The following is a 20,522-nucleotide window of genomic DNA, read 5'->3' as shown; positions in this document are numbered from 1 at the left end:
ATTTAAGTTGTTGATTGGAATTCAGAGCACTAAAAAGAACTTGAATTATTATTCTCAATTAAATAGTTGACTGAATTGGAAAAACATTACCCTCCAGATTAAACCAGTCTGGTACATTAGCAATAGAAGGATGAATGATGATGAAGATGTTTCTGGGATTTTTCGTGTATGAATTTATTAACAGGCAGCAAGTTCTTTTATACCTGATGAAGATGGAGCTCTTTCATACCACTATAAACTAAAGGAGAGTTTTGCATGTGTTTGAATGTAAAAACCTGTGTGGACAATGTGTTCAAAACATAGAAACATATATGTGTTCACATTTGCTATGAAAGTTATAACAATTTACATATTAGCTATAATACCATATTTTTTTTTTTAAGGAGGCTTGGATCCTTTAATAAGGGGTCTTCTAGCACATCCTGCAAAACTGCAGGTACAAGATCAACTGCTGAATGAGGAATTAACAGAAAACCTGTTTGTATTGTCCAATAATGGTTCACTTGATTTATCGTCATTGAATTTACAACGTGGCCGTGATCATGGACTTCCAGGTCTATTGATTTTTCTTGATTTTTTTCTTCTACCTGGTAACTGAAGTATAACTGCTTATATCTGGGATGCAGTCATGAGCTTTTAAATAATAGCTTTGGTAATTAGAAACATCATTTTAAGTCTCTTTAAAAATGTACATTCTAATATTCTTAACTTTGTTTGGAAATATTAGACAGTTTTTGAGATTAAAATAATCTGGTAAATCTCGAATCTAGAAGAACAGCACTAGTGAGTGGATCTGGGTGTGCTCAGTATAAGTACCTGCGGCTTGTTTTTTCTGGAACCAACTCTGAGAAGTGCGGCTTTCTGCCTAAAACATCCACTTCCCATCAGCAGGCTGTCCCCAGCCTCTGGGTTAGGTCAGTTTAGGCACAGTCTCACTGGCTCCACCAACCACAGAAGGTGTTGACAGATGTCTCCAGGAGTGGTGTAGATGGCTTAGTTAGGTACACTCTGCATTTTAGGAAATATTATACGTTTGTCACTGTTTTTTGCGTCAGATTTTTTACTCCAGTCAGGTAAGATTGAACTAACAGTCAAGGAGTTAATAGCCCATCAGGCCATGGATATACCTGCTTAGAGGAAGACTGCTGGAGGTTAGTTCAGATCCTGCCATAATTTCTTTGATCAATTTAACCAATAATAGTAGACCTTTTTTATACCTAATTGTCTATGACTATGATCAAGGCTGTCAAAATCCAGTCTTTCTAAATTTTAAAATTTTAAAATTTCATATATCATGCCTAACAGACAAATCTAATCTTCCTTTAAACATCATATTTGCAGGTTATAATGAATGGCGAGAATTCTGTGGTTTACCAAAACTGGAAACTCACTCTGACCTGAATACAGCAATAACCAATCCCAGTGTCACTGAAAAAATCATGGAATTGTACCATAATCCTAACAATATTGATGTTTGGCTTGGTGGTCTCATGGAAGACTTTCTTCCAGGTGCTAGAACTGGTCCCCTGTTTGCATGTATAATTGGAAAACAAATGAAAGCACTAAGGGATGGTGACCGGTGAGTTTATTATGAATCAAATCATGTGTAGAAACACAGTAGCAATAGAGATTTTACAGCTATTTATGTTTCAAACAAATCATTCTCTTGCACATTTTTTTTTAGCTCCTTTAGTTTTGTTGGGTGAGCTTTTGATTATTCTTCTTTGGTTCATATGTAGTGTCAATTCCAGATGACATGGAATTTGTTTCTATGGTACTGAGGTGTTCAGCTGTGCACTCCTGCTGAAAATGCAAGGTGCCACCAGAAGTTATTTGTGGCAGCGGCCAGTAACTTCTGCATGGATGGATGTAGTACTGCGCAGGCTTTATTCCCCCCAGGGCTGCAGTGGGCTCAGAAGCTGGAAGAACCTCAATATTTTCCTTTGGCAACTGAAGCAAAGTCAGAAGGGATAGGAAAAAGCTGTAATTCAGGCTTCACAGAGAGGATAATAAAACCACCACGTACTTGGCCTTATGTGACTTGGGACTGCAGAGTGTTCCCAAAGTTGCCTCTTTGGACTCAGCATAGGATGTCAGTTCAACCAACCCTGCACAAGTGCCACCAGGATCTTGTGCCAGTACAGCCCTTCATACCAGAAAAGCAAGAGGAATACAGCTTTAGGCCATGATGGGGTACAAGAAACTTTATATCTTGCTTCTGCTCATGAAGCAATTATAAAACCAAACAGTATTTCTGTCATGTACTTGTGGCAGTAATTTTGGATCTCATAAGATAACTAATTTTAAACTGCTCACACCATGCTAGCAGAGATGTTTTAAGTACATCTGGTCCTTACAATGACCTTTAAGGTCTGCCTAAAAATCACTGTTGTGGAAAGTAACCAGTATGGAAATAATCATCCAAGGCAGAATTTAAATCCAGTCTTTAAGAAATTAGCTCACAAGAAAAAACAATGCTAATCATAAAGGTGATATTTTATTTGCAGAAACTGATAGACAACAAGCATTCTACTCAGCTGTGTTAAAAACATGGCTGAAAGTCCTCTGTATTATATAGGCATACTTGTCCCTAGCTGAGTACCTATGGAAGTCTTTTCAGCCTCCTTTCTATTATTTAGTAGCTTACACTATTCTTAACATTCAGTGTCTTATAATGCTACCTGCATTTAATAAACATAACCATAATTTAATACACTAACTCCAAACTGAGGAAAAGAGTGTTCTAATAATGAAAGGATTCCCCAGCTTTCTGACACAAAGTTTGTGGTAGTTAACTTAAATGTGAAATGGTATTCTGTCATTAATAACAAAGAAGCCACCTAAGAGAAGTTAGATGTATGTAACAACATGTTATGGTCGTCACATAATAAGAATGGAAAAGTCTAACACTCATTGCAGTGTGTGGTCAGGTAGAGTGTTGAGTGTTATCTGCAACTGCACCAGGGACACTACATGTACTAGATACTCCAATTGACAGGTCTCTACACGGGGATTTAAAAATAATTCTTCTATTGTCCTCTTAAAATTCAAAAATCCAGATTACCTGGAATTGTCATCTGACTGAATTCTGAATTTTGATAGCCCTAAAACCTTTTTTTCAGTAATATGACAAAAAATAAAATGTTTTCTTCTTCCTATCTCCTAAACTCAAGCACTGTCTTAACCACATCACCTGAAACAAATCGTTTCCGATCCATCACCCTTCCTCCTCTTCCTCCTCTGAATATTTTTGCAATCTCAGGATTTGAAATATTTGGGTAAAAATTCTGAAGTTTTGACATACTTTGCATAGGGATTTCATCACCTGATACAGATTGAATGAAGTAAACCATAATGTTTGTTAAAGTAAACATCTATCTGTTGGGTAGATTTAAAAAATCACTTTTCATTTAGGCTGTAGATAAAACTGAGTTTTGCTATGAAAGTAGAATAGGTTAAAATGCATGTGAAAGGGGACATGACAAGTGTAGGAGGACTGAGTGGAGAAGTCTTTGATGGCTTTGGTTATGAGAAGGGGCCTTGGAATTATCAGTGAAGTTTCAGGATGCTCGGAGCAGTTTAGGAACAGTAGCAGGTGAGGTGTAGGATGAAGGCTCCTTTCTTTTTTTCTCCTTCCAGCCCCTCCATCTCTCCTGCAGTTCAGTGCTGCTGAGGTGTGGGACATTCACTCCACCCCTGGTTCTGTACATCACCTCCTCCTCCAATGTAGGCAAAGTGGGATAAGTTTTTTAACAAATCAGGCTTCTGAAGGTAACTAATGGCCTACAAATAAATCCAGTTTTCCAAAACACATGCTTTTACCTTATTTAGCAGGTATGCTCCTGTTGGCAGCAGGATCCGATTTTCCCTCAAAAGCCACCCTAGGGCACACTGGCCACAGTCTTCATCCTCCCCAGAACACAAACACAACTATCAGACTTCCCATTTGTATGGTAGCTTTACAAGCAGCTCATAAAAATCTTCCAATACTGCACATATGCCAAGTTTGCATAGAGTCCACAGTCAATATTGCTGTTCTGTTCTAATCAGGAAAATATAAACACAAACTCACAAACTTTCTAGAAACCTCAGGCACATGCCCCCTGTATTATGGATCATAAGCCCTGTATTAAACCTGAGGTCAGTTTGTACACCATGATCACTCCCATACTCTACTGCTGACTATCCTCAGGCATGTTACCACCAATCCTGCCTAGTGTTTGGGAAAATCCTAACTGGCCTGGCCTGAGTACCACAGGGAACTAAGCAGTGTAGCAGTTCTTATTACTGTTTAATGTACTAATATAGATGTTAAATCAAATTCTCCAGAAGTATTTTTGCCATTAATGACATGACCTTATATACAAAATGTTTGTCTTTACTTTTCTCCCCAGTGATTTCTTTCCTTCTACCTTTTAATATATATGTGTATGCATACGTATATATGTTTTATAATGTCACCATTTAATATATTTACCCTTGTAGCACCAACTGGTTCCTCTCTTCTGACACCACACTCCTGATCTGACAAAAATAAGCAGGTCTTGTCTGTTCCAGACAGTCCTCTTAGCTTACTTTTTGTATGATCAAAAACATTATTAATGTCTAACCATTCAGTAAGGGCAAGCAGAATTCAAAAGCTTTGGTATGGGGAAATCTATTACGGTTACTCCTCCAATTCTTCTGTAATTTATGCTTTAAACAATTTATGAGTGAACAGCACATAATGTGCATAGGAGTAAGGATCCAGCCCAATCAAATTTGTCTCAAGTTTTTGTCTCAGGATTGTAACTTTTTTTGTGGACCTGTTTAATCAATGAAAAGCAATTCTGCTGGACTTAACACATGACCTGAGTACATCAGACTCACACTAGCCTTTTTAGGACTGATTGTGTACGGTCATGGCATTTACTCTTACTATTGTTATATTCACCTATTTTTTCTGTATTTCTTATTTTTGGTCTTTTACATAAGGTACTATGAAAGTAAGAATAACCAGCTCTTTGAATTTGATCTTTTCCAAAAAAGTTTCTATCATTCTTTCCAGATTTTGGTGGGAAAATGATGATGTTTTCACAGAAGCTCAAAAGCATGAACTCAAAAAACATTCACTGTCCCGCGTTATTTGTGACAACACAGGAATTTCTCAAGTGCCAGCAGACGCCTTTCAACTTGGGAAGTTTCCACAGGATTTTAAGCATTGTAACAATATACCTGGGATAAATTTAGAAGCTTGGCAAGAATTTTATCAGGAAGGTAATCTGTAGTTACCAATCTCTTTGGAGGGGAAGGGGGGGAGGGGAAGGAAGAGGAGGGGAGGGGACAGTAAGGAGCAGTTGAAGTACTGACCTTGTTTGTGGCAGATCTTGAATTACTGGCCTGAATCAGACCTTTAGTATTTCTATCACTTAGAAGTGGGATCATAGAATCATAGAACATTTTGGCTTAGAAGGGATCTTTATAAGACATCTAGTCCAACTCGCCTGTAATGACCAGGGATATAATCAACTAAATCAAATTACTTAGAGCCCTGTGCAATCTGAATCCAAATGTTTCCAGGGATGGGGCATCCACCTCTTGCGGCAACTTGTGCCGGTGTTTTAGTACTTTTGTAAAAACTTGTTCCTTAAATTTAATCTAAATAAACCCTCTTTTAGTTGAAAAACATTAAAAACATTGTCCTATTGCAAGATGTCCTGGTAAAATGTTCGTTCCAATCATTCTGAAAAGACTTGGTTAAATTGACAGACTGCAATAAGGTCTCCCTGGAGCCTTTTCTTCTCCAGGCTGCAGCAGCAACAGCAACAACAACAACAACAACAACCCCAACTCTCACAGCCTCTCTCTGCAAAGGAAAGGTGATCTAGCCTTCTAATTATCTGTGTCGCCCCACTCTGGACTTGATCCAACAGGTCCATATCCATTGTATGCTTATGTTGTATTGCTAGTTTTGTGAGGATTACAAGTCGAGCCTGTGGTATTCCATATAAATTCTTTTCCAGAAATGAAAAATTAAAGTCTTGATCACCTTAAAATACGTAAAAATTTTCACTGGAGTTAATGTTTATAGCAGTAATGGAGAATACCATCCATTTGCAAGTATAAGGGAATGTTGTATTTTGACATGGAATGTCAAACTTTTAATGTTTTAAAGCCTCTAATACAGACTTTCTTTTTGTAGATGAACTATGTGGAACACCAAAGAGTGTAGAAAATGGTGATTTTGTATACTGCTCAGAATCTGGAAAATCTACAGTGACTTACACATGTCACTATGGATTTCAGTTACAAGGAGAGGAACAATTAACCTGCACAAGCAAAGGATGGAACTTTGACGCTCCAGTTTGTACAGGTATCTCTTATTATTATTGTTATTACTGTCATTATTATTATTATTAGTAGTAGTAGTAATAGTAATAGTAGTAGTAGTAGTAGTAGTAGTAGTAGTAGTAGTAGTATTAATTTCTGAATTTTCTAACAGCTAAAGTCCACCATAGCTCATCAGATGTGAATTCATGCCTATGCTTTCTTGTACTTAGCATCCTGGGCTTATAGGTATAATAATACAAAAATGTGAAACTCTCTCCAGAATTGCTATCTCAATTTCTACCCATCCTGATTCAGCAATCAAGTTGATGATGGGGAAATGGCACTAAAAATTGCCCAATTAAGCAAAAATCAAGTCTATTAACAGCCAGTGGGAGGGAGGGGGAGGAGAAAGGGAGGAAAAAGGCAGCAAATCAAAATTATACATTGCTTCCTCCTACCTTGAACATAACAGCATGACAGAGTGTTGTCATTTTCCTGGCATTGTTTCAATGGATGCTCTAGATAAAAACTGAACTCTGCACCACTAGGTCATGTGTCATCCTAATAATTTTAGTAAAAGTGAAAAAAAAAAAAACATTCAGTGAATGAATAAATGGAATTAAGGAAACTAATAATCACTTCAGGTCCAATCTCCCTCTCCCAAATATCTGCAAAAAGATTTGCCAGAAGTTAATTACTTCTGCAGGTACAAAAGTAGAGCAGGTGAGAAATCAGCAAAAAGACATTTCTGGCACATTTTCATAGGAGCTCTTTTCTGTAATTTTAATAATTCTTTTATCTTCTCTTTTCTTTTTGCCTTTTACTGTTTAGCAGAATAGGTTAGAAAGAGAATGTGGCAAATATTTCAAGACTTTCAATCTTCATGCTATGAAGAATGAATTCTCTCTGTTCACATTTCAAATGTGTGTGTTTATACTGGGGTGGTGTGTATCTATATATGTATATATGTATATATGTATATATGTATATATGTATATATGTATATATGTATATATGTATATATGTATATATGTATATATGTATATATGTATATATGTATATATGTATATATGTATGTGTGTGTATATTCACACTCCTCTGCTTTATAAGAACATGAGAGAAAACTAAACCCAAAAAGGCTGTACTTCAGAATATATTATGGATGGTGGTAAAATAATTTAAGTGCAAGTGCTGCAGCTCATCCACAATAAAGTCCGCTTATCGGTATTTCTGTGATAGTGGAATAGAAAGCACTTCATTCTAATTGTATACCTGATATCGAAAAAGTCAAATGAAATTTGCAGCTCTTTCTTTTATTCACATCCTATTTATCCACTGAATTCCTCCCACATAAATATATAGAGAAATAAAGCGGTTAAATGAATTATAACAAAACCTTTTCAATAGATTCATGTTCTGGCAGTGAATGGAATAAATAAGTTAAATGTGAATCATTCACAAAAGCGAATCATTCCTTGTCCTAGTTTCTTTTAATATGTTCAGTAATGTAAACAAAAGACTGTATATCTGCTATAGGAAAACAAGCTGCTGCATATATTAAAAAAGCAATGCCTTTAATAAAGGAAAACCATCAAAACCCACTTATGCAGATGCTACTTGAGTTTTACAGTAGAAAGCACTTTGTTCCACGCATGTCTGTGCAATGTGTGCCCATTCTTTTAAATATTCAGCAAATTAGGGATAAATCAAGCAATAAAATGAGGATGATAGAGTTTAGCATTTCTGCAGATGGTTTCGAAATTATATGCTGCTCTGGAAAAGACAGAGTGGCTTGCTGGCAAAAGCATAGTTTCTGAGAGCTGTTAATTCCCACTTACTAACTTGGGCTTTGACTGAAATCATTTCTATTGATTCAGGAAGTCATTTAGTGCTAGAATATGCTACCTTCCTTTATATTAAGGGATGTCATACTTCTGATAGATAACTCTTTATTTTGATTTAGTAAACTACTGCTCTCTGAGTAGCAGGGTAGACTGGTCTGATCTGACATGCACTATTTAGTGATGAAGAAGAGTTAGCTGCTTAGCAGATAGCATTACTACAGATCTGCAGAAGTGGAAGCAGCACATTTGAATTACAGAGCAGGCAAAGGTGCAGCTTTTCTTTCCTGGACGATGAAGAGTTCTGAAGTTTTCGATTTTTCATGCATGTTAATCTTTTGACTGTCTTAGCTGATAACTATCTTTGGGCACAGCTACTTTTTTGTACTAAAATTGGAGAGAATCAGGCTGATTCTATTTCCAATGATGGAAAGTGGTCTCAGTGACAATGCTAAAATAAGTCAGTAAATACAAGTCAGTTTCTGATACTGATTGAAAATTTCTACTTCTATTGAAGTAGCAGATCATCATGGAAGAGAAGGAAAGGAATAAAACCAAAAAGAGAAGACACTGAAGACTTGACTAGATGTCCACATATGGGTTTGCAGTGCTTCACAGGACCATTGGTCAGAGACATTAAACAAGCTGTCAGATATACAGGACCAATTGGAAAGCACCTAAAATAACACTAGACACCTACTTTTAGTCAACTTAATTTAGTCATCCAAGTAAATATTACATAGAAAAAAGAAAGGTGCAAAAATACGAAAAGACAGCTTTCTTTCCCTCACTTTCTCTTTTGCACTGCTGTTTCCCATTTCATCACATAACCAGAAAGTAAGAGTGAAAGATCTTGAAAGGCCTCAAGAGCAATATGTGTATGTACATTTTCCAATGGATAATTGTTCATCTGCTCAACATTCCGCCAGGATACTGTCATTTTACAGAATTTACATAGCATCTAGAAACAACCATCCTTGCAGTGATATCACAAATTATGGTTATAAATTTTGTAACCAAAGCTAACTTGAAAACTTGAGTCCTCAAAATCATGCCTAGAAGTGTACAGAACTGTGTCTGCATTATTATTTTCATAATCTCTATAGAGCACAGGATGAAAACATATATAAAGAAAGTCAAATCTTAGGACATAAAACACATGCAAGAAGAACTCTCAAGTTTAGGATTTGCATTTGCAATGCATTGGCTGGAAAATCCAGCCAATTTACATTTGTAGCTTTTGGAGGATTATGAAAGCAACTTTTTTTTTTCATAATTTCCAGCTTTAAAACAAACAAACAAAAATCAAAACAAAAAAAACAACCTCCTACATTGTCCTTTAAACAGCAACAATAAAGATTTTTATCATTATCAGTCTCATTGAAAGGATACAATGCCTTTCACATATGAATTCTTGTAAAAAGTGTTTATGAGAAATTAGTAATCCCTTTGTAATTTGTAATTATTATTGATCCCTGTGTACTCATTTTGCAGACATCGATGAATGTGAAAATGAAATTAATCCACCATGCCATCCTTCTACTATATGCATTAACACTAAGGGCAGCTACAAATGTCTCCACACTGATCCCTACAAGCTGGCAGAAGATGGAAGAACATGCATTGGTAATGGCTGTGAACCTAGAGCCCATTAAAATGTTCTCTGTTCCACTTTACAATGCTGTAAAAATTCATCAAATTACATTTTATTGAAGAGCTGTAAACATACGTGGAAAATCTCTACCCAACCATGGGCATAAAGATACAGAGAGATTCTATAAATTAAGGTGGTTAATAAATAATTCTGATACATAAATAAGCTTTTCATTTCTATTCCTATTGCATAAACCACTAAATATTTCCTGAAAGTGCATATGAGGTGGGAATCAAATTTGTCTCAGTTTCTCCTAGTTAGTATCTGACTCAGCAGCTAAATAAACTAAGTTCCACCTGACACATTCCAAAACTGTCAACCCTTTCAGAGCTAGCATAACTTAGGCTCTTTCTTTTTTCTTTTCAGCATGCATGGAGGCTATATGATAGAGGTTTAGGGGGAATATGAATGCAATACCTATTCTGAAGCTGAGCAATACCTATTCTGGGGAAACCTCCATGAAAATCTACTATTCAAACTCAAGTGAATGGGTACTTGCTTTATTTAAGTGCCCAAGGGAAGCACATAATATTTAAACCACTCAGATTTGCATATGGAGTGCTGTATGCCGCACAATCATAAGCACACTGAATCTCACTGATGGCGCATTACTTTTTTCCTGTTTCAGCAAATTCCTTGGTTATGATGTGGGACTACACTGTCCCTTATTATTAATTGCTCTAAGAAAATACAAGATGAGAATTCCCCAGCAAAGAAATATCCAGTTGCAAACAAATATCTCTTCAATTATATGCAGTACATCCAGTCCATGAGCATATCTGACCAGTGAGACCTCCTTCTTCAAATGACACCTTAAGTGAGGCCACATGACTTCATCAAAGGCCCAGGAATGAAGTGTAATGGGAGACTGCACTAACCCAGAAGGCATACCAGTAGAAAAACTTCCCCAACAGGAGGTTGCCAGAATGGACCTACTTCTCTCTTGCTGTAGCAAAGGCAAATGCAAATCTTCAGGGTCTAATTTTTATAAGATTAGACTAAAAAGTTAGAGTGGTAGTAATTCAGAGTTTCATCTGAATCAAAAAATAGGAAAAAACCCACCTTTTTTTAGGTACTTCTTAACTTTATTATTTATTCCTTTATCAAATCAACCATGGTTACATTTATTTATCCCTCTAAATTCAGAGACAAATATCTGCTTTCAGATTAATTTAAAGTGGTTAATTCCCTGGTGTTGAATGCAACAAAGATAACATGATGACACTGCTTTGGCATATAGCTCCTGTTGCAGTGGATATGTGCTATGGACTTCCTGATCAGGAAGAAGCAGATGGGTCTTTCTTCAAACAACTGAAAGAATCTTTGTGTTCACAGACCCTGGCCCTCATGGGGAATTTTACCCACAGTTGTAAGGACAGTACAGCAGGGCACATACAATCTAGAAGATTTTTGGAGAACATTGACAGCTTCCTGACAAAAGTTGAACAAGGAGGAAACAAGGAAAGGTGCTCTGTGGGACCTAGTGCTTAAAAATGGTTGAGATTGGAAGGAACCCCCGGAGTTCATCTTGCCCAATTCTTCTGTTCAAGCAGGATCACTAAAGCAAATTGTCCAGGACCATGTCTAGACAGCAGTTGAATCTCTCCAAGCATGGAGACTCCACAACCTCTCTGGGCAAAGAGTACCAGTGCTCACTTACCCTCCCAGTCACAGTTTCCTGATGACAACCACTGTATACCAGTTCGTGCCCATTGCCTCTTGTCCTGTCACTGGGGACCACGGGAAAGAGCCCAGCTCCATCCTCTTTGTACCTTTCCTTCAGATATTTATACAAATTGATAAGTTTCCCCCTGAATCTTCTCTTTGCAAGGCTAAGCTGTTCCAGAGCTCTCAGCCTCTTCTCATAGGAGAAACACTTTAGACTCCAATTGTCTTTGTGCCCCTTCTCAGGACTCTTTCTAGTATATTGATGTCTTCAGTGCACAAGGAGCTCAGATTACCCACCCAACTCCAGATGATGTTTCATCCAGAGCAGAGGGGAAAGAACACCTCTCTTGATCTGCTGGAAATACTTTCCTAAGGTATCATCATCCACCTTTGCACGAAGGCTGCATTGCTGGCTCATGTTCAGCTTGATGTCCACCAGGCCCCACAGGTCCTTTTCTGCCAAGCCATTTTCCAGCAAATCATTCGCTGGTGTGGACTGGTGCCTGGGGTTGTTCCTCCCCACATGCAGGAGTTTGTATTTTCCCTGTTGACTGTGAGGTGCCTGTTAGCCCATTTATCTTATCTATAGGACCCTGGGCAACCTGCCATAGCTGATCCTGCTTGAGCAGGGAAATTTGGCTAGCTGACCTCAAAAGGTCCCTTCCAACCTCAATGATTCTTTGATTCTACGTTTAGGTAAAGAGAAAACAAACTGGTTTTAGCAGTGTTTTATATGGGTTCTCTGTAAACTGTGTTTCTTAACATACTAGTGTACAACTCTCACTGTCATTTCTCATATTTTTGAATTGAGAAAAGAGTCAATTAGTTATTTGATAGTAGATTGCTCACAAAAATATTTGTATTAACAAGGGAAAGCAGAATGTTACAGCTAAGTGTATTCTCATTTGTTTAATTTCCATATTTAAAAATAAGAATATTTTACATAAATAAAAAGCTGTTTGTGTTTTTATTTCAGAGAATAAGTTTTTATCAAGGTCATTGAGTGGCTTCATTTGTTGTTCTATTGTTTTTTGCAATTTTAAGGACATCATTCATAAGGCCTAGCTAATTTCATCCTATGGCTAGAATGAGGTTTTGAGACTTGAAAAAAGGCAGTGCAACACTTTTCTAAACCAACATATTGTTGATAATAGATGAACAGCTGAAACTGAGCAGTAATAAGAATTTGGGAATCTGCAGTATAGAGTGATTTAGAATTGTGAGAGCACTTCACATTATTTTGAGCATTTAAGTCTTTAAAACTAAAAAGCTCTTATAAATTTTGAAGAGCTCTAGTAATGCTAACTATTCAATACTGAAAATCTAGATAACTTCATTCCTGCTATTATTGATGGAATTCATCAGTAGCCTCAAGGCTTTTTTTTTCTAACTTTGGATAATAATGTCTTTGAATCAGATGGAAACTTGGATAACTTTATTCACAAAGTTAATTTGTTGAATGGTCTCAAATCAAAGTTGCTCATCCTTTACCACTCTGGCCCATGGTTTGTGATACTTTTAGAAGAAAAACAAACCAAACAAATGCCAAATATAAACAAACAAAAAAAACCCAACAAAATCTATGCATACTCTAACCACAATAAAACAAACGTCACAATTTAAATAGTTTCACTCTTGATCCACAGTTTACCTCTGCACAAAAGAATTTACTCTCAAGATTCCTCATAGTCATTCAACCCAAAATACTGTCATTGGCCTCTAATTTAAATTAGTTTTAGTTCTTGTTCTGAGATATACGACAGTGACAGATTGTAACTTTTGGATAAATGTTTTTAACTTTTTGCATGTTTTTATTTCCATGTCAAAGGAACATAAATCCTGCTAAGGACACTTCCTTAAACTTTGATGGAATTATAATATTGGACCAACTTTCTTTGCTTTGCTGCAGAATGGTGTAAGAAGTGACTCATCACAGCAGGTGCTTTAGTCTGCAGTCAGTTGGTATGCTCAGCACTGCACCCTGCAGGGCTGAGAAAGCCAGCTGGTTTGAGATGGCAGAAAACAAGACTTTTGTCACTTTTATCAAAACTATAGGAAAAATATGTATCATTTTGGGAAAAAAATTCCAACGGGAGCTTTATATTCTGTGCTACTCAGGTTCTTACAAAATTGATCTTTTTGTATGCTCAGTTTTGTATTTGCCAGTGGATGGATTCATATTGTTGTAAAGACTTAACTGAGACACTGAGATAAATAGTGAGGCATATTCAGGGGTAGGTAAAGGGAATAGACTGAAGCAAAATAGTTCAGGACTTCAATTTAAATATGTACTAAACTCAAAACCCAGTTTTATTCCACTAATGATGTGTAAAAGCAAAACCAAGTACTTGAATTAAAACAAGAATAAGAGATACATTTTAGCAGCATTTTTAGCAGCTATGATATTCTATTCTGACATATGCCCTTTAATTAGATTGTTTCAATGAAAAATATAAAAACTCTATTATGATTTCTGTGAGCACTCATAGCAATTCCATAGTGCTTTTCAGCATACAAAAGAAAAGTTTTTTATATTTATAGTTAGTTAAAAGCATTGACAATTAAAAAGCTGAGTTACAAGTATAATCAGTTTTTGAATCTGTACAGCTTTTGGTGAAAAACTAAGAAGGAATTAACATTCTCATTTCGCCATTCTGGATTCTATCTCAGAGCCTGCAAATGAAGTTGGTGTGCCTCTCTTCAGAAGTCTATCACTCACATGATTACACCCTTTGGATACTAGAAGTCAAGAAAAAATGGCAATCAGACCTCCCAGCCTGGAAGGTCATTTTTATTTAGGATGGTTCTACATGGCATTGGAAGCACACACATCTGCCGAGCTGATGGCCGCCTGCCCACTCCCAAAACAGAAAACCAATTTTGCAAGGATACAGATGGCAGCTGAAAATGTATGGTGTGCCCATCACTGTAGAGGCAAAATCCACCCTCCAGGAAAGTTTTGTTTCTCTATCACTGTGTGCTAGTTTGTAGTTTTTCATGTTTTCCTCAGAAATACAAAGTGAAAAATGCAAAAGATACTGTGGCACTTGACACAGCAGAAAATATTTTTTGTAATGGGCCACATGCTGGATCCCCAATTCCTGCACACAGTAAAGACAGCCAACCTCCAGGCAGACCCTGTTAGCCCAGGCTTAACTCAGAGGCAAACACTTCAAGACAAATTCAACCACAAAGCTGACGGACTTGTCCAAACCACAGGGCTGAACTCATGCTGAAAATCCAGTGGAAAGGCCAAGGTTACGTACTGACCAATTCCCCAAGAGGTGCTTGCTCTCTATTCCATGGTGCAGCCTCAGAGCAGAGCTGTGATTTTAGACTCCCTGTCTTTGTAGAGCAATGTCCAAGCGCCTGCACAATGCTTGGAAAGGGGCAGGCAGCCCATCCTCCATCAGAATTATCACGCTCTTCCCATTCTCCTTTTGGGTGTTTCACACACCTGCTTGTTTATCATACACATGACCTGCATGCTCTTTCTCTGACTTTTTATTATAAAACTGTGGAGTGCTTATCCTTTATTTCCACTCATGGTTTCTTAAGGTTTCTATATTAATTGTAGTTGATTTTGATTGAAGAATGAGATTTGACCACAAGGGAAAGGATGAACACTGTCTTTTAAAAAACATAGAAAATGTTAATATTGGATGACTGCCATGAAGGTACCAAGAGAAACTTCAGCCAGTGTCCAAAATAAACTAGTTTTCTCAGTTATTTGTCCCCAGAACTTATCTGTCATTCAGCTTGTCTGAGCACTACACATTGCAAGTGCACAGTTCCAGATCATTGATAATTTTTGACATGACTGAAATAAGAGTCTTGTATTCCCTTTCCTTTTTGAGCTCCTAAAATAAAGAATAATGATTGGTACCACTCTCTGTATAGCCAATTAACAGTAAAGGTAAACAAGCAGAGGCTGAGGTTAGGGCCCCACTTGATGAGCTATAAATCAAAGGTAGCGACCCACTTGTGTCATTAAAATCCCATGATCCTTTGTGTGAATGGAAAGACTTAGAGCTATGGATCAAACTTTATTCCACAATGCTTCAGGGATTTTTTGACATTTTTCACTACGATGGCAAGTAACCAAGATGTCAGCTGGAAAGCATTCAAGAAACACTGACTTCTTTGACAAAGAAAAATACATCATCATCAGTGACTTTTTTCTCTTTTACCATTTTCCAGTCTGTGAGAAAATTTGAAGAATTTTTATGTCTTCTATTTTTAATTTTAGGAAAAATACAAAGCTCTCAACTTTTTTGGGTCATCTTGCAGCCCGAATACCTCTAGCAATACCCTGTTTTGTAACTCTGCCATGTCAAAATGTATACTAGGGACTGTGATCTGCTGAAAATGGTCTCTGAATACCAAGCAGGTAGATTGTTGACCACCCCAAAAATTTGTTAACTTTGAAAGTAGAGTTGGTGGCAAGATAGTCAAGTTGTTGCTGGCTACAAAGAGCATGCTGACTACATTTCTGAAAAACTGCTGATGTTTACTTGTACCAAACAAATTCAGATGTGACTCTACATTTTAAGTAAAATATAAGAAATATGTAACAATGACAGATTTTATCAGAAGGAATTTAAATAATTGGAATTATGCTATTCATAATCAGCTCTGACCCATTTTGACTGTTTCCGAATTAACTTTCCCATTATATTCCTCTGACATATTATTCAAAACATGTCACTCTAATAATAAACTCACTGAATGATGATATTTCATGTGGAACAAGTCCTCACACTGTAGAATTCTGCCATTTTCTTCCAGGGGACAGAAATTCTTCCTTTGGTCTGTTCCCAAGTAAAGCAGTACTATTTTCTCAGACCTCTTTCTGAGCTGATGATATCTGGCTTCTGTCTGGTGTGTATAATACCTTCAAAATAAAGGGAACCTGTTTAGTTAAAGTAAGTACCTTGGGAGTATTTAAGTGAGCTTATTGTAGAGTGATCTTCTTGTGTTTTGTGCTATTTTTATACTTTTTCTTGGATTATTGCAAACTCTGGTGACAATTCTCCTTATGATAAACATAAGCCCAAATAAATATATATACCTTCAGTAGAAGAAACCTGGCAACAATAGGAAGAAGGAATTTAAGTGAGTCATATAAGGTGTCTCTTTCTCCACAGATACTTTAGAAATCTTCCTGCAGCAGACACGGCTGTTGATTTCTCACAGTTGAGGGAACACTGCATAAAACTAAAATCATAAGTAATTTGGTTTAAAATAAATGAGGAAAATGATGACACGTGAAGTCACTCATGCTTGTAGAAAGTGCACTGATGTTTTTCATAAATGGTGCAACATCTGCTCTTCTTCCATTTTTCTATTAAATTACCAGAACCAAAACTTCCATATATATGTGTGTATACCCACATGGATGTAACCTTTGAGAATTCAGTGGGTAAGGTCAGACAGTGCTTTCTGTGATTCTGCTCTATTGATTTGCTTAATAAATAATATTGAATTCTGGCAACACAATGTTGCATGTTATGATACACTTTGCTATATGTTGTTATTCCATATGCCAGATAAAGTTCGAGAATGGGATTTACACCACTTGATTTTAGATTTCTGACTATAGCTGAAGTCAGTCCCTTTGTGGGGTTTTGTGGGAAATGGGCTCTTCTGGGGTACAGCTCCTCTGATACTCTTCTGACTTACTTCAGTTGTCTACATGAGGATGAAGTTAACGCTCCATAAGCTCACAGCATCACAAATCTAGACATATAATGCACAGATCTCTACATTAAGCTTAATGAACTCTGCCAGGGCATGATGGGGGCTGGAGGCTGCTTGAGGGTAGTTTCTGGAGATGCTGGAGGCTCCCTGGGGTGGCAGGGCAGGGGCACTCAGGCAGGGCATGTCCCATCTCCTAACCAAGAGCAGGGCAGCCAGGAGCACAGCAGCAGCCCCAGCCCAGGCACTGGGCACATGGCTGGGGACTGCGGATGGGACAGGGCTGGACTGAGACATGAGCCTACAAGTGAGGTTCAAGTTTCACATCAACAGAGGACTGCCATGGGCATTGATGTGCAGCATCTGTAGCAGAGAGCAGGATGGGAAAAAGCAGGAGGGGCCCAGCTTGAAAGCAGGTCCCAAGCTAAAGAAATTTCAAAATGCATGCAAATGCTAGAGCCCTATTATTATTATTTTTTCTGGAAAAACATGGGGGGGGGGGTGTTATCTTTATTCAATCCTCTTTATCTTTTCAATCTGAGATTTCTCCCTGTTAAAACAAAGACTGCTTGATATTTAACAGCTGAGACACCTCCTGTGAAAGATGTTTCCAGATGATGTTAATTTGTGCTGCATCCTAAATACGCAGAAATTTTTAAGAGAATGTTTTATTTAATTAACCTATCACTACAATAATCTGATAGACAAGACTGAAATTTTTTCAACAAAATTAATAATGAATATTTATATGTCTACAAGTTATTTTTCTGCAAGCCCTAGAAGCACTTTGGAGACTGCTAGATCTATCTGAACTAGGAGTAGGACTCTTACTCACTATACTTCTAAGCAATTGCAATTTACTAGAAAAGCTATGAATGAGATTTTTTTTTTTTTTTTTAGAAAAGGAAGCAACACAGATTCTTCCATTTTAATGGCAGAGTGGAGTTAGATTTTCATTACACTGGAAATTTACAAGCAGCAACAAATTTAATACTCTGAAAAGTATTCCTGAGACATACTTACATTTTCAGTAAGAATTTGTGATGAGGAAGCTGGATAATTATTAAATAAGTGAAATATAATCATTTTACACTATCCAGTTAGCTTCTGTATGTAAGATTATGAACATGTGGGCATCTGAGTCTTTTCCCTGCTTTTGACACCCAAACTGCTTTCCTGCATCCAACAATATCAGATCTACCCTCATGTCCACCATGACTGAACTATATTCTGATTGCATTCATCCTAATTCTAGCCTATGATTAATGATAATGTTATTCTGATATATATAAGAAAAAGAACAAAAAAAATAGATATATCTATATTTCAAAGAGTTTTCTGGTTTCTGAAGAAACTCCATTTTTTTTACATAACACCAAAAATCTTTAGTAGTATTATTAAAAACAGGAAGAGTACTGTGACTGGTAATGGTAAAAGGTAATGCTAACTGCAAGCCTGGATTTACTTCTACTTTCCTGTCCTGAATCAATTGTCTTTGTTTCACTTCTCTGCCCTCTTTCTCCTGAGTATGCTGTCTGCAGCATTCCTTCAATACAGTTCAACAGAGAAAAACCCTTTGTTTTAACACTGATGTATTGGAAACCTCTAGGCATTTACAGGTAACAAATTTTTTTAATAAAGATTGGTCTCCTAATTTGCCTTTCATACAAGGCAGGAATTTACACAAACTACTGGAATTTCCCATGCTTATTCCAAAGTGAAACTGCATTTACTATTGATCATTTCAACCGAAAATCTTTGTTCATTTTCATCAGAGACTATTTATAGAAGCACATAGGAGTCCCAGGGCTAGATGAAGTACAGCAATCAAGCAGCTAAGCCTAGGCAGTCCTGAAACCTCAGTTCCTGGCTAAAGGAAAATGCATTTCTGCACCCAAGATTTAAACCTTCGATTCTGACCCTGACATGAGTTTTCCTGAAAAATAGATGGGATCTGTCTTTTATTTTGCAAATAGACCTTTATCCCATAACAGCTGACAGTCAGAGAAAACAAGATTTTACAGGGACTCTAAAGCTACACACAACTCACCCCAGGAGAACTGATACTGTTAGAGTTGCACCATGGTGGACTGATATCCACGGTTACCCGTATAAGGAGGTCTTGACTTTATGCATAATTTTATTTATGCTTTTATTAATATATGGGATTAATTGCTTGTCTAATATTTTAAAAGTAGCTTTTCATTTTTTTCCCATAAGCTTGCTATGCCTAGTAGACTTTGTTGCATTGCCCTCCCTTTGCAGAAAAAAAGGTGTGATAAGTGGACTCTTTATCAAAATAAGTCTTTTGGTGGTCCTGCAGGAAGTACAGACTGCATCTCCATTAGGAGAGAGACAAGGATCAATGTAATAACTCCTTCACTAATCTAATTTGCACGTTTGATCCACTTCTATGATCCCATTGCATAATAGCCAACCTGCTTCAGGAGAATTGTATAGATGATGAATTAACATTTGCTTATCAGCATTCTCTGATAATATTGTGTTGAATCCCTGCCCTAAATTCACAAAGCATGGAGAGAAACACCACTGCCAAGAACCTTTTTATACTTAATAATTATCCTGTGACTATACGTGCAGACATGTGAACAGGATTTAAATTCACCTTTTTTTCTTTTTGGTTTTCCTTTCTTTCTTTCCCCAAATTGCTGCTGAGGAATCATTTTGATTTAAGGGACCTATCTGAACTGTTTAAATGTCTATAACAAGGTAACCTCTATTTACCAGTTCTATGAGGGTTTTATTGCATGTTTTACAGTAAATTACCCTGAAAAGAACAATGAGTACAAAGTGTTAAGACTGATCTGTTTCCTTGCCTGTGCACATATGCTGGGTGCAAGGGTGTTTGCCTGTGTGTACACATGCTCTTTGGCAAAATACTTGTCAATTAGTTTGAGAGAGATGAAAAACAGAGAAATCTGAAGGATTTTAGAAGAGTATTTTGGAAGCATCTCCTCTGCCCCACTTAACTGATATAAAAGATTCAAAAACTCTTTTCAAGAGCTAAGGCTGAGACCTGAACTATTCAGACAGCCACCAGCACTGATATGCAGCTCTCAGAAGTTTCACAGAAGTATTCCAGTTACTCTGTGTAATTCTCGTTTTTATTTTAATGTTTGAAAGCTGATTTAAATAATATATTTCTTTTATTTCCAAATTTTTTTCAATAATTTCTTTAGGCTTTACCTGAAATGACCCAGAAGATATGTTTTGATTCATGCTGAATTTCTCACTTTATTGACTGTGTGAGAAGTTCAGCATGTTTCCTTCTTTTGTTTTAAACAGGACATATTCTGTTAGCACATCAGGTGTATTGAACGTATTCCATAGAT

At 37.0% G+C, this 20,522-nt stretch overlaps 1 protein-coding gene across 1 annotated transcript in view; it reads left to right on the top strand.

The window, feature by feature from the left end:
- TPO (thyroid peroxidase) overlaps window positions 1-9,949 on the top strand; it is a 45,017-nt gene extending 35,068 nt beyond the window's left edge. Inside the window, exons 10-14 of the mRNA XM_030267803.4 lie at window positions 384-554; window positions 1,342-1,579; window positions 5,048-5,256; window positions 6,182-6,352; window positions 9,645-9,949. Of these exons, the coding sequence (XP_030123663.4) occupies window positions 384-554; window positions 1,342-1,579; window positions 5,048-5,256; window positions 6,182-6,352; window positions 9,645-9,805 (950 nt within the window). The 3' untranslated portion in view covers window positions 9,806-9,949. The remainder of the gene's footprint in view (window positions 1-383; window positions 555-1,341; window positions 1,580-5,047; window positions 5,257-6,181; window positions 6,353-9,644) is intronic.
- The last annotated feature ends 10,573 nt before the right edge of the window (window positions 9,950-20,522 follow it).

Source organism: Taeniopygia guttata, chromosome 3 (genome assembly GCF_048771995.1).
Source record: "Taeniopygia guttata chromosome 3, bTaeGut7.mat, whole genome shotgun sequence".
In the NCBI taxonomy this organism is placed as follows: domain Eukaryota; kingdom Metazoa; phylum Chordata; class Aves; order Passeriformes; family Estrildidae; genus Taeniopygia; species Taeniopygia guttata.
Note: the sequence above shows the minus strand (reverse complement) of the source record. Positions and strands in the feature narration are given on the sequence as shown.